Below are 21,120 nucleotides of genomic sequence, written 5' to 3' on the forward strand. Positions count from 1 at the left end.
ACTCCCCTGTGGCACGCCAGAGGTTACTTTAACGTCTGTAGACGTCTCTCCGTTGAGAACAACATGCTGTGTTCTGTTTGCTAAAAACTCTTCAATCCAGCCACACAGCTGGTCTGCTATTTCGTAGGCTCTTACTTTATCAGGCGACAGTGCGGAACTGTATCGAACGCCTTCCGGAGGTCAAGGGAAATGGCATCTACCTGGGAGCCTGTATCTAATATTTTCTGGGTCTCATGAATAAACAATTTCAGTGACTTACTAGTCTCATACAGATATGATTTTATGTATACAGACTGAATCGGCAAGTGAAAATATGTACCAAGGCCGGCACTCGAAACCGGGTCTCCTGCGTAGTACGAGGCAGGTATATTGTGGGGTTTGCTGTGGGAGTCAGTTGACGCCAGGAAGTACGCGATGTTGGCGACGAGGTGACATATTTGTGGAGACACGCCGTGGTGCCGGGTCTGACACAGGCGCCTCCCTCAGCATGACGCCCACGCTTCCATTGAGCGCCTCTCGCCGGCCACGTCCGCCGCGGCAGGGTGCGGCGCCGCCTCCGATAGAGAGATCCAGCGTCGCGGTGGGTGGGCCCAGACACAAGAGAGCTCTTCCTTGTTCTTGCGAGCGCCGCGCGCTCCGGGAACTGGCGCCAGTGGACGCGCAAGAAACCCGCGGCGCGGCAAGAATGCCACCACAGAGCGCTCGCTGCCCGTAGTTCTGCACCTCGGCCGCTACGTGCGAATGGGCGCCGGCGGGCGTTGACGCACCGTCGATCAATCGGTCGTTAGCGGCGGTACTGTCTGGCCCGCCCGAGTTCATCGTCCGCTGTGATGCGATTTGTTTGTTGGGCTGTGCGCAAACGAGACAGAAGGCTCGCTTAGTTTTGTTGCCTTGACAGCTGCTGTAGCGCTATGATAAGTTGCTGTCGAACGTAAAGCCTTGTGAGAGTGAAACGGTGCTAAAGCCGCGGGGAAAAATGTTAGTTCCACAAAGCTCCATGTTGGGTCCACGACTAGTTTTGATAGCGTGCGCGTGCAAGCGTGTGCGTGCATGCGCGCGCGCGCTGTCACCTCAGCCATTTGACATCTAGATAACGCTTCCTCCTGATTCTCGATGGATTACAGCCTGCCCGCATCTCGTGGTCGTGCGGTAGTGTTCTCGCTTCCCACGCCCGGGTTCCCGGGTTCGATTCCCGGCGGGGTCAGGGATTTTCTCTGCCTCGTGATGGCTGGGTGTTGTGTGATGTCCTTAGGTTAGTTAGGTTTAAGTAGTTCTAAGTTCTAGGGGACTGATGACCATAGATGTTAAGTCCCATAGTGCTCAGAGCCATTTTTAAAGCCCAATTTCTGTAAGCGTTTCGCACTAAATGTCCACGCCAGACTGTCGCAAGTCAAAGCTGATAAAATACGTTAAAACTTTCCGTTTTAGTCACATTGGGAAACGTAATTTTGAAAACTGTAGTTGCCCATTTTTACTCTATTATATATATATATATATATATATATCACTCACTCACTCACTCACTCACTCACTCACTCTCTCACTCTCTCTCTCTCTCACACACACACACACACACACACACACAGCTGAAGCATTTGAGGTGATTACTTAATTTTGTGACCGACGTACAGTACACAGAAACAATCGTATGTGTAAGTAAAACCATTCCTGTGTAACGCACACCTCTAAGACCTGTCCGGGAATATAAAATCACAATGGTGACAGGTGGTGTCAGGCGTTCCCCAAGACTCAGTACTAGGTCCCATACTCTTCTCTCTATATGTCAATGACGTGTTATCGGTTCTGACTTATTGCAAATATCATATGTATGCTGACGACCTTCAGTTGTATCTAAGTGCGAAACCAAGCAATCTTAAGAAAGCTATTGAAAATTTCAATACTGATCTCGATGCACTATCAAAATGGGCACAGGCCATAAAACTAAAACTAAACCCATCTAAAACCCAAGTGGCACTTGTTGGTCACTCTAAGGTCATTAGCCCAAAACATTGGGAATCCGTACCATCTCTTATCCTAAATGGAACAAATATTAACTTCTCTCCCTCAGCAAAGAGTTTGGGAGTAATAATAGATGAAAATCTAAATTGGACAGAGCATGTAACTGCAGTGTGCAAAAAAGCATCAGCATCCCTTCATGTCCTACAAAAATATAAAAAACTCTTTCCTTTCGATCTGAAAAAGAAATTAGTACAAACGCTTATACTCCCAATCATTGACTACAGCGATATTATCCTACAAGGCCTCTCTCAGGAAAACTCGCGGCGTCTGGAACTGGTCATGAATGCCTGCGTCTGATATATCTGTGACGTTCGACTTTTTGATCACATATCACCAGCATATGCAAAATCGTCCTGGCTGCGTGCAGACAAACGCAGAGATTTCCATACACTCTGTCTCATCTACTGCATTATAAATGTACACTGTCCCTCATCTCTCTCCTCGTCGTTAACGCTTATGTCGGAACAACATGACAGAAACACACGTTCCCATCATAATAAAATCTTCCACTGCACGGCTCAGTCACCTTCTCCAAGTCCTTTACAGTAGCGGGAACCCGACTCTGGAATAACCTCCCTCGTTATGTTAGAGAACTTAAAAACATTTCCGACATCAAAAAACAATTAATGACGTATCTACTTGAGCAACAGTAATGCCTTCCTCTGTACACGAATGCACTTCACCTCATTACTTCCCTCTTTCCCCATCCTTAAATCTCCCTCCCCCAAAACTTGCTATACTAGTAAACATCTACTTTACACACCAAGATATTAATGTACATCTGCACAAATCTTCATTACTATCGCCAATTTTTCTCATGTTTATCATTATTATTTGATTTTTTTACTGTTACTTTTATTGCTTTTATCATAATTTGTATGTATAGCACCTGTTGTAAAAATACTGCCAGTACTTACTTTATTAGGTCTTAGTCATTACTCTTTATTCATATTGTGACTAGAGTAATCTAATTTTCTTATTTAAAGTATTGTCATGATGTAACTCTGATGTGTGAAATGAAATGCTGCATGTGTGGAACACTGGTCCGAGGTAAGGGAGGGCCTGATGGCCCTAATCTGATCAGGTTAAATAAATATATGCTTAGAGGAGAAAGCATTGAAACTGAAGATATGAAAACATTGTCGAGACAGATTTCACAAGTCGATAACTTGCAGCGATAAGATTTTGTGATGCACGTAACTAAGATTACTAGCTAACCATTGTCTCATAAGCCGTGAATGAATTTAGTATGCATCGCCATGTAAATATAGTTCGCCATCTGCGCAAAGCGTTTCCTGTTTACTGACGCTGGCGAAATGTGGGAAAGTCTCTCAGCGTAATGTGGTATCTTATCTGCCCTTCCAGTGGTGTGGCATTTCCTCTGTGTCTGTTTATCTCCCTGATGCGTTTGCGTACATGTTCCATTAACTCACCACCTACTACACGGAAGTATTACGTAGATTTAAAATTTTTTCTTGTCACAGGAGCGGAAGTTGTAGATACTGTAATATAAAATTCCGTACCAAGATGACCAAGCCTTAAAGATAGCACAACAAACTTCCAAGGTTTCATTTCATCCGCTACGTATTTATCGATTTTTCGATTTGGAGCTTACGAGAGCGATATTTCTGCGCAGTAACTTTCACTGTATTGATCGTTAACGTCGTTGATAGAAATACCAAATATAAAAGCGTAATAAATGTGAGCCATGTTCTACGCCAGCCTTGCTTTTAGACTGTTCTCTTAAAAAGTCACAGTTGACTCTCAAAGTACCAAGCATCCACTCCCTTACCGCTGGCGTGGGGTGTGTACTTGTACCTGCGCCTTCCTCCTCATTATTATGTCCAGTTGAGGTGAATACAGAATCCTACAGTAACTTGCCGTTTCAATTTCTTTGGAAAGCCACAATTATTTGACGAACTCATTCGGCTGGGAACCGATCAACTTATAGTTTTTTAGTTGTGTGTGTGTGTGTGTGTGTGTGTGTGTGTGCGCGCGCGCGCGCGCTTGTTTCCTCACAGAACTGTGTGTAGCAATTTTTGTTCCTAGTCTTAGGCTCCTCAAGTTTATACACTAACTCATAAAGAAAAGGAAGTCTGATTGCACAAAAGCTAGCAGGCGAAATTAATATCTGGTGTTCAACAACAGTGATCTTGTATATGTTTGGGTAGTATGCGCACCTCGTATGCACTCTCTAATGAAATTAGTCATAAATAATCCATCATTAGAATAAAATATCTCATTTGTTATTCATTAGTACGGCTGTCACTTGCTCAGAAATGAGTTCAATAACAGGAAGAAAGAACTATCTTCTGTAATTTGCACAATAAAGTAAAATGTTTGACAAGCAGCAAAGCTAATTCTAAAAGTAGTCCTGGATAACTCCTCCTATTTGATAGACAAATAGTTAATGAAACTCTGGTATCATTCGTACTGCAGTAGAAAAATATTAAATTGTTTTCCTTATGCTTGAGATCCGCAGTTTTCAACATCTCTGAGACTGTCTGCTACTTGATTTTTAAGTGTCTTTTTCGTCACTATTGGCCAGTTTCAACCAGATAATCAGAAGCAAGTGCCATGAACATGAAATCATATCTTTTCTAATACTAGATCGTACATAGTCAAAAAAATTCAAAAAACAACATATGCCAGTTGTTTTGTTCTTGACTGCGTGTAGAATCTGTCAGAAAAGATCACGGTTTTGTTTAGAGTTGTGGTTCAGTTCACACGCGAATGAAGCCTTTCTCGAGTAGCACGGATGAATTCTTCTCGGAAAATCAGCCAAGTAATATTTTCGTTTCAGAGCGGTGTCTCTGAAGCAAAAGCATCATCTCAAGACTTCGTTCCAAAACGAAGGTATTACTCGGCTGATTACCACAGAAAATTTACTTGTGTTTCCGTTGTAAGATGAACAGAGAGAGAGATTAATATGTTTATTTTGTTAAATTTAAGACACTGTGCTATTTAATTTCCTGTAAATGCACAACACTTAGCCATGCTTACAAACAAACGTATATGAGTAGTCCATAACATGATTTGTTCCATGTCATATCGACAGAAATATTACAAATGTAAGTAACTGGCTGGACTTCAGCATGACTTAGGCCTGTTCAGTTAGTACTCGACTGCACCCATCCTGTGCAAGTGTGTGTGAGTGAGGCCGGCCGCGTGTGTTCCAGAAGATGAAAGGGCTGATCCGCAAGCGGTCGACGACGGCGGCGCGGCTGCAGCGCGCCCTGTCGGCCAAGGCGGCGAGGCCGTCGACGGGGAGCGAACCCAGCTCCCCCCAGCAGCAGCCCCAGCCGCAGCCGCGCGACAAGCGCCAGTTCCTCATGGAGGCACCCGTCACCTTCACAACGGTCAGTACCAGCCCGCTCCGCTACCTCTCAAAGCACAATAAAATCTGCGTTTTCTACGTGCTGCAGCAACCACACATAAAGATGCGAAAGTACTGTAATTGTTAAATACTTTTTTTTTGCCATCAGTCTTCGGACTGATCTGAGGCGGCCCTCCACAACTTCCGCTCCTTTTTCAACCTCCTTATCTCAGCAGGACTAACACCCAAAGTTATCGATCTATTTGCTGTTTGTATTTCAGTCTCTCTTTCCCTACAGCTTTTGCTCTCTTCGGCTTCCTCTTGGGCCAAGGAAGTTAACCTTTGATGTCTTAACGCTTGCCCTGTCATCTTGCACTTGCTTTTGCACAGGTGTCTTTCCCTTTCCTTACAGATTCTGCAGAGGACCTCATCATTTCTTACCTTATCAGTCCACTTAATTTTTCATCATCCTTCTGTAACAACACATCTCAAACCCTTCTGTTCTCTTTCATCCTGGCTTAAACATAGTGTACAATTCATTTAAATTCAACGATATACTCCATACGTAAATTTTGAGATATGTATTCGTCAAATGAAGCCCTATGATTGATACTAAAAAGCTCCCTTTTACCGAGGAACGTCCTAGGTAGGCGTGCTAATCGTCTTCTTATACTCCCGTAGCCTCGTCCATCAGGAATTACACTACAGAAAGCGGAGAATGTGTTTACATTGGTTTAAACATCATAGACAGCTGTAAAAAAAGCCATCATTTAATTAAAAAATAATACTTGTAACGTTGTTATTGTACTCGGTTCCATTTCTGTTAAGGCGCAGACAGTACAGACGTCATATGGAGTACAGACATGGAAAGAAACGCATCTGCTGTTCTGGAACTCTGTGATTCAGGTTCTGTAATTGTTATCCTTCTCCTTATTCATTATGTGCATCATTAGCTAAATCTTTATCTTCATTTTCTTAGTTAACATAGATACCACCACCACTACTAAACTTATCACACACATTGTAATTGGAATAGCTCTCACTACCATGACCACGTCCACCATCATGTACAAATGTTCAGCCCACTTTATCGACCTTCTTTGAGCAGTAATAAAATGTTCCACCTCTGACACTGAATTAAAGGAGTTTGCGGAAAAAAGTGCCAACCCTCATTCTAGTAACGATTAGTATAATCACGTTATTTTTCGAGTGCCTAAAGTACTGGTACCAAGAAATTCCTTGCGTACTGTTAGAAAGCGATGCCTTATATATAAATTTTTTGTCTTATTGTCCTTGCGTCCTTGTCCTTGAATTTAACCAAATTAGCATGCAGTAACTCAAAATACGCTGGATCACTGGGTCCCGAGTTCGATTCCCAGCCGGATCGGGGATCTTTTTCCGCCCGGGGACTGGATGTTTGTGCTGCCATCATTATTTCATAATCATTCGGGAAAGTTGCGAGACTTCGGAATTTGTACGGTCATTAACCAAATATCATCATCAAAATACGCTCCTTTGGCTCAGCACTTTCTTCCGTTGTCACCTTCAATTTATATCCCACATTGTGTGTTACGAAAGATATCTTCCGTCTCCCTCTGTAGTTTGAAATGAAATATTTACATTAGCTACATGAATGCATTTCTGAGGTATGTTATTATTGACACACGAAATTAACAATGCATGACAATGCGTGAAATGCGCTCATCTTTTACCATAAACTTCATCTGTCGCATCGTTTCTACTGTTATTTCCTAAAAGTTTAGTGTACCGCTCTAATGTAGAGAGGCTAATTGTAGCTGTAGAAAAATCAGAATAGTTTCGGGAACTTTCCCAAAGGTGTCTTAAGGCAATTCAGATGCTTTCTTAGGCTTCGTGATGGCCTTCGAGCGAACAAATGTAGTATGTTACTTATGATATTCTCTTGGATATAATAGAATCTCAGTGTGTTTCGGCTTCTCTGCACTAGGAATCGGACATTTAACGTCATCTTCTCTGTTTGCGAAATATGCTACATTAATATATCTCCATAATAATAATCTTGATTACTTGCATCCCTATATTCCCCTGTTCAATGCACCAAGTATTTTTGTTCCTTCGGAAATTTATTTTATATCAGTTTTCGAGAAGTATCTTGCCTAGGCTACCTGCAGATTTTTAATACATCGTGGAATACTATTTACATAAAGCGTGAATGCCGACAGAGTTTCGATTTGGAAGGACCGCAGTTACAATACTCATCGTATTTCCTGTTATGTTGGATTATCAAATTTAGCTTTACTAACTTGTACTGTATTCCTTCTGTCCAAGTTACGCTGCTATTCATTGGAGCATATAGACCCCCTCACGCCTAGACGCCAGCAAACAAATTCTGATGCTTAGCGTGCTTTTAAAAGCAGGAGAAGGGACGACGCAACCGAACATCGGCAGCACAGACTTAAAAAGAGGGAAACGATGGCGTCTGGCGTCCCCTGTCAGCGTGAGATACTAGCCGGACCGAGGAAACGTGTTCGGAATGGGGCATTCTTCCCAGGGGAAACCAGGTGGCTGGCTGCAGCTCGTTCGGACGGACGTCAGCGCCTTATCTGGCCGACCTTTCGACTTGTCCGCCCGCTTTTTAGACGCCGATAGACGAGGCACACGTGTCGTTTCCCCGTGTTTTATAGACCGGCCACCGGCGTGGCGAGCAACCTGTTTTGTTTACATCCCGCGAGAGGCTGCCGGCGCCCTGGAGACCTGGCTGACGTCACAGCAGTAGGCCAGCCAATTAGGTGGAGCATTCTGTGACGTCAGTCGGGGTCGACACAAGCATAAATTACAGCCTTGCGCCACCAAAGCGAGTCTGGCGGTATCTCTGGGTGCATTTTATGTGAAAGGGTGTAGAGAGAGAGAGAGAGAGAGAGAGAGAGAGAGAGAGAGAGAGAGAGAGAGAGAGACCGTGTTATGGTCTGCATATTACACTCCTCTCCTAGAATATTAATATGCCAAATATTTGGACAGAAAATTTAGCTACGGAGATGTACTTATAAAGCAACAAGCGCTCAGCCCATTCCGATTCTCAGTTACTGAGGGATTTAAGTAATGTTACTGGATATTATTACCTCTCCCAGTCCTTTATTAGAACAAACAGTAACATTCTAGTTTTAAAGCCATGGTAACAACACTCCCCGTCCTTGAATAATGTCTGGTCTTTACTCTTTTGCTATGATCTACTGCAGATGGATATGAAGTCATTTTCATTTTGCTCTCTTCTCAAACTGTTCTCCGCGATGTTACCTCTAATCACAAATCAGAATTCAGACCACTTAAACTGCGTTCATGCTTCAACAGCTGTCCATTAAATGGAGTGACTCAACTTGTGGTTAAATCAGTCAAAAGTAACTAGCTTAATTTTTCATTAGACAATTTTCTAGGTGAGCTACTTGTCCGTGACGAGCTAACGGATATTACACTTGGTTGGTGTAAGGCACGTTAGTCGTTGGGTTTCGTTGACTATGAGAGGTTGGTTACAGACTTTTTACATCAGTCTTTTGATTTTTGTCCACGATTAATGTCATGTCATGGTTGCGTTAAATTGTAAGAAAAAATGGGGGCTTGAACACTCACAATCCAAAAGCACTAATTACGATGTGCTTCGACGGTGCCTTCTTAATACAAGAAACTACATATTGCATGGAAAGCGTTGACGAAAGTTTAACCAGAAAAAAAGCATAGTAACGTTACGTAACTACTGTTGCATCATTATACAATGATGACACTGTTGTGAAGTGTTTTGCGTGGATAAACTTTTGTCAACGATTTCCATGCAGTGCGAACTCTTGTTTCGAGATGAAACTGAGATGATTGTGATGTCAGGTATCTTCGAAACGCGTAAAAATTAGTGTTTTATCATTGTTAGTGGTTGAACTCACGTTTAAAATTCCTTATCTCACGGAAGAAATTACACCGAACGTCCTTAATTATTGGTTGTATATATTCCAATCTCTGTTTTCCCCTGCAACCCTTCTAGAGTTTCCTATAGGAAGTTATTACGTAAGTTATCCTTGATGTCTTAATACTTGTAGTATCATATTGTCTCTTCTTCAAGTTGGTATTTTCACGTATTGCCATTCCCCGCCAATTCTGCGTAAAACTTCTCCATTTCTTTTCAGTCCTCTAAGGGTTTACCATCCTTCTGTAACATTACACCTCAAATACTTCGATACTTCCCTATTCTAGTTTTTCCATAGTCCATTTACACAAAATTCCAATCGCCTACTACATGTGTAAAATTCTATTTCAATTACAGTTGCTTCACTGAGTTATTGGGATAGATGGTAACCGGTGATCAAAGAGTGAAGCTAAATTTTTCATTGTGTTACAAAAATCTGGGGAAGTATCGTACAGTTACAAAGAAAGCAAAAAACATGGGTCTAGTGTAAACTACAGACTGTTAGGAGGAAATCATCATATCAGTCGAAAGGAAGAAGTCGAGAGAATTCAGAAACAGACTAAAAAAACAAATAATTCACCAGATTAGTCCTCTCGTCTACAGGGTGCCCCAGAAATGTTGGGACAAACTTTGAGAGGTTTGTGGAGTGTTTCTTGAGGAACAAATCAAGGATAGGGACCGGTGTCCAGATACATCGAAGTTATAGTCGCCGTCGCCTGCTGCTATACCACCCCTTCAGCAGCGAATGTGAGTCTGTATGCTGACAGACTGTAGATGGAAGTCTCGCGGTGTTGATTGTCGTTCAATGACCATGATTGACTATGAAAGCTTGAAATTTTATCCAAATTTGATACGGCAAGTAAACCGAGAACTTTTTATGCAATGACCATGATTGATTTTTCACGATCGCCAGTGGAGACGATGGAACTAGCTACTTCGTAGGCATGCTTTGTCTCCTATGACTGCAATGCTCTGTTGCCTCTGTAGATGACTGATTCGGATACGGTTTTGTATCCGCAATTTTTCTCCTGGAACCCTCTAAAATCTCCAATGTTTTTGGTGTACAGGAGGAAAATAAACTGCAGATGGAAACCTGTGTCTGAAACTGCCACCCACCAAGGCAACAGAGCATCACTTTCAAGGTCTGTCTACGCAGCAGCTAATCCCATCTTCTCCAGTGGCGACTGTGGCAGCCAGTCGCGATCACTGAATAACAAACAACACTGCGAGACGTTCCGTCTATGGTCTGTCAGCGGACAGTCACGTTTGCTGCCGAAGGGGCGGCCTATTAGCAGGCGGCAGCGGCTATAACTTCGACGCTCTGTAGCGTCATTGGATGACGTTTCTGGACACAGGTTCCTATCCTCGATTTGCTGCTCAAGATACCGTCTAAAATCCCTTCAAGTTATGTCACAGCATTTCTGGAATACCCTGTATGTTACAGAGATGTTGAAGTGTAATAATACAGATAAAGTTCGGAAGACGCCCACTTATATTTAATAATAGTTATTGTTATACTCTTCCTTTATTGGTGTTCTCTACCTCCCACTAAAATAGAAACATTGTGCTGCATTTGATAAGCACTGGTTACTCACCCACATTGGAAGGCTAATTTCATCAGTCAGCAGCAAGAGGAGGGAAGCAACGATAAACCGCCGCTGCACTGTTCTGGCAAGAGACGTATGTTATGAAATAGCTCTGTCTCGAGAGCTAATTGGCTCATGTGGGGTTTCCTAATGGCAGATTCTTGTGTGGATGTAGCTGTCTGGTGTAGTCCCCTTGCAGTCAGGAGACATCTTACGAATTAATGGCGACACGAGAACGACAGGTGTTCCGCAGTGTTACGTTTCACCCAAACTAACGACGCTCAGAACGTCGGAGGAAGCCGAACGCCAAGATAAACCCCTTGCTGGGGGGATGGAAAAGATTTGTTTCTTTAGCCGCAGCAGGACTCCGAGCCGTGGCTGTGACGTTCCGGAGAAGTGAGTTATTAATGAGGGGGTGAAGACGGAGGGTTGGGGCGCAGCACGGACAGGGGCGGCGTTGTTCGGGGTGGCCGCATGTGCGAGCAATTAAAACCAGCCAGCGCGCTGGGCCCCGGCGACAGATAGCAGTGGTATGGTCGCACCAAGACCTGCTGCTTCCAGAAAGCGTCACAGTCTGTGCGTTGCAGTAGCCTTTGAAACTCACGTCTGGTTTCACCCACTCATCTTTTCACCGCGTCTCCTAACGTAACGGAATATTAAGCATACTGCGCAAAAGAATCAGTCGTTCCTAGGAGACATCACGCTAATACCGCTATAGCATCACCTGTAGTTTTGATAGTGATTATGAGATACCGTAGATCAATCAGACTGCGGGTATGTTGGTTACTACATTACACCTGCTGTTCCACTGAGTCTCAGACATTTGCTATGTGTCGCTTAGCCTTGGCTATGGAAATGTGTGGCTTACGAGGAGCTGCTCCACTGCTGTACCCCGTTCTTTTTAACTCCGTGTGCACAGTCATGCTTGATCTGTGTTCAGTTTTTGCAGTTTGGAATCCACGAGTCATTCCTTCCGCTGATATCATGCGATTTTTTGTAATTACCCTCCGTAATGCTCAATAGTCCCTGTCTGTGAGCTTCTGAGGCCGCGCGGGATTAGCCGAGCGGTCCAGGGCGCTGCAGTCATGGACTGTGCGTCTGGTCCCGGCAGAGGTTCGAGTCCTCCCTCGGGCGTGTGTGTGTGTGTGTGTGTGTGTGTGTGTGTGTGTGTGTGTGTGTGTCCTTAGGATAATTTAGGTTAAGTAGTGTGTAAGCTTAGGGACTGATGACCTTAGCAGTTAAGTCCCATAAGAATTCACACACGCATTTGTGAGCATCTGAGGCCTTCTTGGGCTTGGTTTAACTGATGTTGTTCCTTCGTGTTTCCACTTCGCGATACCACCAACAGTCGACTTGGGGAGCTTTGTAAGGGTTGATATATTCCTGATGGATTTCTTAGTCAGATGACGTCTTGTGTCTCGTCAGCAGGGTTTGCCAGTTGAGTCGCTCTTCAGAATCATAATTACTCTGGCCTACTTTCACTGATAATCAATTGCCCTGCACTCTGAAAAAAGGGTTATACAACCCAGTAGCTCAAGTGCCCAAGAGCGTATGACGTCACAAGCTATTTAACTACATCATCTAAGCTCTGGAGCTCGGAGGTCAGCAATTCGACCCCAGACATGGGCAAATATTTTAATTATCAAGTAATTAATCGAAATTTCGCAACAACTTTTAATGCAGGCAACTGCGCGAATTTTCTACCCTCAAGGGCCATAGTTTTAAATCGCTCTCCCATTTACGCCCAGTCCCCCTACCCTCCAGGCCTTAGGTTCGATCCATGCATACGGAAATATCATAGCAGAAAGCATAATTGTCTCAGTTTACTCTGTGTGAATAACTTAATTTGTATGTAATTCCATAAAAACGTCTATCAGCATAGTTGCATATAGTAGGCGTGTGCAAATAGTTTTACACTACTGTGCTAACAAGGGAAACTCGGCACCCTCCTTCAGATTTAGTGGTTCGATGGCCCATAGGATAGTCCGCCAAAAACTGAACATAGATCAAGCATGAAAACAGGAAGAAGGTGTACTGAACGGTGAAAAAAGAAACAAAATAGAAACAGTGGATGGTCAGAGCTCAAGATGTGCAAAACAGTGCATGTTTGCTTAGCCACGGCGTCGTGGTTATGTGGTTACGGTGTTGGACTGCAAAGGGGGAGCCGCGTTCAGATCTCACTCATGCCCCAATGTTTTTCTTTTTTTTTTTCACAAAATTATGTACTGTCCGTCCGGTTACCGGTCAACGGCCTCGCTGAAGTGGTAACACCGGTTCCCGTCAGTCACCGAAGTTAAGCGCTGTCGGGCTGGGCTAGCACTTGGATGGGTGACCATCCGGTCTGCCGAGCGCTGTTGGCAAGCGGGGTGCGCTCAGTCCTTGTGAGGGAAACTGAGGAGCTACTTGGTTGAGAAGTAGCCACTCCGGTCTCGGAAACTGACATACGGCGGGCATAGCGGTGTGCTGACCTCATGCTCCTCCATGTCCGCATCCAGTAACACGTGTGGTTTGAGGATGACACGGCGGCCGGTCGGTATCGTTGGGCCTTCATGGCCTGTTCAGGAGGAGTTTCAGTCTAGTTACTGACGTGTCTTTTCGCTGCGTTCAGATTTGTGTTTGAGTCGTGGAGTAACGTCCGTCTGCAACAGCGAGTTGTAAGAAAGGGACCACTAGAACTACGTATCTCCTATTTGTCCTACAGAGGTGCCACATGTTATGACTCTTGCGTTCCGTTTTGGAAGTTTTAACTTTTGAATTCCTTTGTTGTAACATAGCTAACACCCGCTTATTTGTTGTTTTCATTTCAGTGAAAGGTCACTATTCATCACATTTACTTGCGACGGTAATGTATTCTTACCACATGACACATACTCTATAACCAATGAACAGTATGACAATTGCTAAGACGACAGAAGGAGAACAGACACGGCAGCCAGCGACCGGACGAAAAGTTCATACCTTTGCGAAAAAAAATTTGGGGCACGAGCGTGGTTTGAACACAGATCTCCCGCTTTGCAGTCCAACACCGTGACCACATAATCACAACGCCGTAGCTACGTATCTGTGCTCACATCTCGTGCTTGGACCGTTCACTGTTTCTATTTTGCTTGTTTTTTTCACAGTTCAGTACACCGTCTTACTGTTTTCATGTTTGATGTGTGTTCAGTTTTTGACGGATTATCTATTGGGCCATCTCACGACGACTAAAGCTAAAGGGGAGGGGGGGGGGCAGTGATGGGGAGTTCCCTTGTAAATACTTAAGTAGTCAGTGCTGACAGACATCGTTCTGAAATTACATGCAAATTACGCTATTTACTGAGTGTAAATTCAGACAATTATGCTGTTTTGTTGTGATATTTACTTATGCAGTAGTCTGACCTAGGGCCTGTAGAGTAGGAGTCCTGGTGTTAGGGGAGTTTCAACCTAAGGCCCTAGGCGTAGAGACCGGAGGATGTGAAGATTCGCGCAGTTGCTTGCATTAAACGTTGTTGCGAAATTTCGGTTAAATTACATGAAAATTAAAATGATTGCATATGCTGCGGGTCGAACAAGGAACCTTGCTGCTTTAGAACTTGGATTTTGTTGCGAAATAGCTTGCGAGGTCATATGCCATTGGGAACCTGAGCTATTGCGTTGCATAATACTTCTATAGTGCGTGGAAGGTAATTGATTAAAACCGAAAGTCAGTCAGGTAATTAGAATGCGACCTTGAGGAGCGGCTGAGTCGGAAAACCCATCGTACTCTAGTTCTCGTTCGAAGACAATGAGTTATCCTGACCAATCCACTCTGCTGTTACTGTTTCTCTACTGGTATTTCCCCGCCTCCTTCTATACTGGTGGGTCTGCCTCTCTTGACACTGTAAATTCCGTATTACATAGGTGTGGTGGTGATGTTTGGTTTGTGGGGCGCTCAACTGCGCGGAAATCAGCGACCGTACAAAGTCACAATCTTCTCACAATCCAATCTAGCCACTTTCACAACACAGAAACCTTGTCCCCGGGCAGAGAAAATCCTCAACCCGGCCGGGAATCGAACCCGGGACCCCGTGATACATAGGTGTTCCGGATATTTTTGGTCAGATAGTGTACTTTTATACGTTCCTTACATTGTATCAGCTTGGGGGCTAGCTGCAGCATCGTGGACTCCGGAGAGACCCTCAAACGTCAGAGATCGCTAGTAAAGCATTTATTAGATTTATATAACCGGTTTAGGAAAGACCATGTTGACATCTTCAGATCTGCCGTAGGATAGAACCGTCATTGACAGGATAAACAGTTATAAATAGCATGATGTAAGAGTTTACACAAGTATTTCGTTCTCCATACAAAGTATGGAACAACAATATACCGAGCGAGGTGGCGCAGTGGTTAGCACACTGGACTCGCATTCGGGAGGACGACGGTTCAATCCCGTCTCCGGCCATCCTGATTTAGGTTTTCCGTGATTTCCCTAAATCGCTTCAGGCAAATGCCGGGATGGTTCCTTTGAAAGGGCACGGCCGATTTCCTTCCCCATCCTTCTCTCACCCGAGCTTGCGCTCCGTCTCTAATGACCTCGTTGTCGGCGGCACGTTAAACAATAATCTCCTCCTCCTCCACAACAATATATCTTACGCTTCATAGCATTACGCCATTTTTCATCACTACTGTAAATGGTATTACACCACGTATATATATGTCAGTGTCGTGAAATTCATTACAAGTCGGCATCTGAAACATAAATGCAATAGTATGTACAAAAATGATACAAATGCGCCGAGTAAGAGTGCTCGCACACATCAACAGCTGACAACTGACCGAGAATCAGTGTAAACATTCTATTACATAAGTGCACCAGGTGCCACAGTAGTGGTATGCCTCGACAATATCGTCTTACATTGGACAAAAATGTGGGTGAGAAACTTCCTGGAAGATTGAACTGTATGCCGGACCGAGACTCGAACTCAGGACCTTTGCCTTTCGCTGGCAAGTGCTCTACCATCTGAGCTACCCAAGCACGACTCACGACCCGTCCTGACAGCTTTAGTTCCGCCAGTACCTCGTCTCCTACGTTCCAAACTTCACAGAAGCTCTTGTGCGAACCTTGCAGAACTGCCACTCCTCTCATTCTGAAAAGCATGGGTGTATTATTCAATGTAATTGTTTTTGGCTGATATATGTTGTACACAATTAGATTTTATTTAACATAAAAAATTATATGGAATAATATACCAACGCTTTTGAACAAAGGAAAACCGTATTATCAAGTCTCAGCACCACATGGCTTCTGCTGGGTATATCGTCCCTCTCTCCTTTGTGTTGGTAATTTTCCTTAAGGGTTTTCGCACGTTCACATGAATGACTCGTTCTGTGTTCCGGTAGCAATGAAATACGCTACATGGCGAAGAACAGATTAAATTAGTTCTCTGCGGAAATTCTCTTCCCAATACAATTTTGCTCCCAGCATATATCGTACACGTAGCTTGTTAAATAATCGTATCAATGTTGCACGGTACAAAACAATGCTACAGAGATAGGCGATACAATCACCTACGTAGCTATATGTTGGGAACGATAATAATGATAATATCCTTTCTCTCCTGATGTTAACTCTGAAATGCTTTTAAGTATTTCAGTAGAAACTAATTTGATTTTTTTCATGGGAGCTGTTATCTGACTTTATTGAGAAAAGATATTAGAGCGTTGAAATTTATCCTCACTTAAATTCAGAATGTAATCAGTCTGACTTTAATGTAACGCCCTCCAAATATTACGCAAAACATTGAAACTGTTTCCTACACTTGTCTTGTTGGGTGAAGCCTGTAAATAGTTAATGTTTCCAAGTTTAACGTAATGGCTGCCTATGTGCCATTCTGACAAACGAAAAGCAGATGGCCGAAAGGATCTCCCTTCCAGATTCTTGTAGTACTATCTCATTAGTTATTTCACATGGAGGGAGATGAAATGAAGGAACACGCGTATTATGAAAAGGCATTCACATACCTTGACCTCTACAACTAAATACGTCCGTAGCTTTTCGCTTCCAGAACAAAAGTAAAAGCGTCCTTTTTCAACAGCAGAGACGTAGTTTATTGTCAATAACTCTCTAGAACGTGGATTCTTGGACTATTATTATACACAGGTAACACACAATTATATTTATTTTTCCATACACAAAAATGGTTCCACTGGACTCGCATTCGGGAGGACGACGGTTCAATCCCGCGTCCGGCCATCCTGATTTAGGTTTTCCGTGATTTCCCTAAATCGCTCCAGGCGAATGCCGGGATGGTTCCTTTCAAAGGGCACGGCCGACTTCCTTCCCCGTCCTTCCCTAATCCGATGAGACCGATGACCTCGCTGTCTGGTCTCCTTCCCCAAACCAACCAACCAACAAAAATGGTTCAGTTGGCCCTGAGCACTATGGGACTTAACATCTGAGGTCATCAGTCCTCTAGAACTTAGAACTACTTAAACCTCACTAACCTAAGGACATCACACACACCCATGCCCGAGGCAAGAATCGAACCTGCGACCGTAGCGGTCACGTGGTTCCAGAATGAAGCACCTAGAACCGCTCGGCCACAGCTGCCGTCTTTCCATACACAATATTAAATAAATTTCAGCGTTCCTTTCTCTTTCTGCAGTTTCACACTTTCTTACAGCTTCGGGTAGTCTGTATTTTTAGATTAACACGCAGTTTTTCTTTCTCTGTCGTTCTTACACTTCGTTCATGGAACACACTTTTGACAGAATTTTTCCAAGTAACAGAATTTGTACGCTGATTCTCAATCAGTTGTCAGCTGCTGCTGTGTGTGAGCATTCGTAGTCGACGCGTTAGTATCATGTTTGTACACAGTATTGCTTTTATGTGTGACATGCCGACTTCCAATGAGTTTCACGACACTGACATATACAGGGTGCGGCAGCGTTCATAGTAGGATATTAAAAACACACCATCAGACAGTAACTGTAATTCATTTATTACCTCTTATATCAATTAATAGTTAAAGGTATGCCATTTACTAATGTGCAGGTCATTGTCCATTGCGTGGATTACTTTTTGAATATGACTCCTGTCAAATGATGCCTCTCTGCACAACACATTCATTTAGGCGGCGTTGGAAGCTTTCCATAACTCGGCGTAACGTATTCCCTGGGACATTGCCGACGGCAGTTCTCGTTTCACAGTGTGATGTGGAGTTGCTTCCTTTGGGATTATTGGCCCTTACTTCTTTGAGGATGACAGCGGGTGGCTGTAACACTACCTAAAGATGCTACAAGTTTTCGCTCTTCCCCAATTAGGTATGGTCGATGTGGATGTGGAATAATTATGGTTTCAACAAGACGGAGCGACCTCACATACAGCCAGAATTTGCACGGATTTCTTGCGACAGACATTTCCCGGTAGAGTAATTTCCCGTTTTGATGACATTTCCTGGCCGCTTCGCTCACCTGACCTTTCATGTGCAAACTTTTGCCTTTCTGGCTACCTGAAGCAAGAAGTGTTCAGAACACGTTGTGCCACCATTCCTGAGTTGAAGGATCACATCAGAACTGCCGTCGGCAACGTCCCAGGGAATACGTTACGCCGAGTTATTGAAAACTTCCAACGCCGCCTACATGAGTGTGTTGTGTAGAGGGGCATCAGTTGACAGGAGTCATATTCAAAAAGTAATCCACGCAATGGACAATGACTTACACATCGGTAAATGGCATACCTTTAACTATTAATTAACATAAGAGGTAATAAATAAATTACAGGTACTGCCTGATGGTGTGTTTTTAATATCCTGCTATGAACGCTGCCGCACCCTGTACATACATGGTGTAATACCACTTGCAGTAATGGTGAAAGAGATGATTTAATGTTATGAAGCGTAAGGTATGTTGTTGTTCCATATATTGTGGAAAATGAAATATTTGTGTACAGTGTTATATCGTGCTAGTTAACTGTTTATCCTGTCAGTGTCGGTTCTGTCATATTGCAGATGCGAAGATGCGGAATCCCGTTTCTTACTCTAATAAATGTCTTCAGAGTCCAGTGTAACTCCAGGAGGCCGTGTTAAGTTTTTCAATCCTCCCTTGGCACTGTGGATTTCAAAGTTCCACCAGCTGCTGTCAGCCCTGTAACCCTGTCGCAGCTCGCTGCCCCCTAGGCACAGACACACTCGAGTTTCCCCGCCCTTGCACCCAAAGAGCCCTCCTACTTGTACGGCGAGCACTGAGAGGGGACTTGTGGTGCTGTGTCGCAGGGCGTCCAGAGCCAGGAGCGCCACCTCTTCCTGTTCAACGACCTGCTGCTCGTGGCCAAGGCGCGCTCGGGCGGCAACTTCAAGCTGAAGGACAAGGTGCGCGTGTCCGAGATGTGGCTCACCAAACACAGCATCGAGGACGTCATCGAGGTGCACAAGTCGCCCGAGACCTCCTTCGTCCTGGGCTGGCCCACCACCAACGTCGTCGCCACCTTCAAGTGAGTACTTCCAACTTCTCACTCTGCCCTCGCTGCTGCGACTGCTGCCGGTGACACCGCCGCCGTTTGTCGTGGAGATACGAGGGGCTTAAAAAATTTTTTTGGCCAAAAAAGAGGGGTCCAGAAATGGTCTTCTCTTTTCAAATATCTATAATTTCTCCAAATGGCAGCCAAGTAACTTTTAGTAAATGCTGACTATATTTCAAAGACACACAGGACACTATTTTGCGATGTAGTCAAATATCCGTAAACAACGGTCCTAACATTCTACCAATAGTTCAATTCCCCGACAGCCATTCCAGAACCACTCTGGGAACGTCTTCATCGTTGGAAAATATCCCCCCCCCCTTCCGATTTTTTTGCCTCAATTGTCTAGATATTGTTGTTCTCTGTAGTGGACGTCGATGACCGTCCTTTCTTATCAGCATCGCCCACAATTGTGCGGCCTTGATCAAATTGTTGGCACTATTTCACTGCGACTCGACGCGACACTGTAGTTGGTCCAGATGCCGCCAGAATTTCAAGATGAATTTGTGACAAATTAAGATGTTTTGCCCGCGAGAATGACACTGTCCCACGTACTTTACCTTTGGCGTGTGCATCCAGTTGCCGCGTCATTTCTCTCAGACATTGTGATGAAACTGTTATCCCCGTCGCAGCAGAACTGTGTCTATACGAAACCCTTTCTGAAGTCCCTACGTACTAGAGCGTGATCGCCATTCGCTGCATGTAAACGTGACATAGCTAGCTGAAGACTGAAAAAAAGGTTTCCGAAATCGATTCTGCTAGCTCGGTGAAATATGTTTGCGTGTGTCTGCTGTAAATTAGTTGTTCCTATTTCTTTTTCAGCAGACTAGCGTGAGACTATCAGTACTTTCATAATAATATTAAGAAAGAGTAAAATTTCCTTACTGATGTCAGGGACCTATTAAGGCTCTCAGAATTCCATCTACGTAAACGTTGAAGCTGTGAAACTGTTTTATTATACCAGTCGCGCTCAAACGTATTACAGAAAACCGTATGTAGTGATCGCTAGAATAACATTATTGTACCTCGGTTTTTAGGAGATTTTCAATGTCTAAAAAACTTATGCTTTCGTATTAACACTATCGATGCTGTACAGAAGCTTTCGCCACTGAGAGCAATGAACATATCAGCCTGCCATGTATTATACAGGGTTACTGCTGGGCATCTTCATTTTTGCAGATCCAGTACGCATATTTCAACATACGTGTATCGTTTCCATATCGTAAAAATAGTGTGTCTTCGTGAACTAATAAAGGAAATTAATAGCTTCCTGGTCAGACATATGCTAGTTCTTTTCTCTTACTCGAAACAAAATCACTTCGTTCAAAGTGAACAACTCTGTTTTAGAAGGGAGTATCAACCTGATAACGTAATAAGGACTCAGAAGCAGTAGAGTGTTTATACCGATTGTAAAAACTGAAGTAAAGCACCCAAAATGTTGGGTTTCCTTCGTAAAAGTTCTCCTTACGGATACCGCACGCTTGTAGTACGCTACATTGTAAGTCATGTGACCAAGGAAAAACACCTATAAGGTTATTTTCGACTATTTTGATCCTAGTAGCCATGCACGTAAAAGTTAGCTCACTGCACTCCTGTATGACTGAGCCAAAAATTTATACTCTTTTAAAAAGCCCGACATTGCAACCTGTCACTGAAGGCTACAATCATTTTTTAGTCCTGTAAAAGTATTTTAAATAAATATCAGTGTGCGGAACAATTAAGATAGACTTCCGACGTAGTAGACGAAAGGCACATAAATAACGGCTGCGCCTTGGGAATGACAGTTGGACAT

The 21,120-nt window shown here is 43.8% G+C and overlaps 1 protein-coding gene across 3 annotated transcripts in view; it reads left to right on the plus strand.

Annotated features, from left to right (window-relative positions):
- Positions 1-21,120, plus strand: part of LOC124775916 — a 394,798-nt gene that overhangs the window by 327,609 nt on the left and 46,069 nt on the right. For 2 of the 3 annotated variants that reach the window (XM_047250760.1, XM_047250757.1), the window contains exons 4-5: positions 5,199-5,378; positions 19,084-19,301. In XM_047250760.1, coding sequence (XP_047106716.1) covers positions 5,199-5,378; positions 19,084-19,301 — 398 coding nt within the window. The remainder of the gene's footprint in view (positions 1-5,198; positions 5,379-19,083; positions 19,302-21,120) is intronic. The other variant, XM_047250759.1, reaches the window with a different exon arrangement.

The sequence above is a fragment of the Schistocerca piceifrons genome, chromosome 2 (assembly GCF_021461385.2).
Source record: "Schistocerca piceifrons isolate TAMUIC-IGC-003096 chromosome 2, iqSchPice1.1, whole genome shotgun sequence".
Lineage (NCBI taxonomy): Eukaryota > Metazoa > Arthropoda > Insecta > Orthoptera > Acrididae > Schistocerca > Schistocerca piceifrons.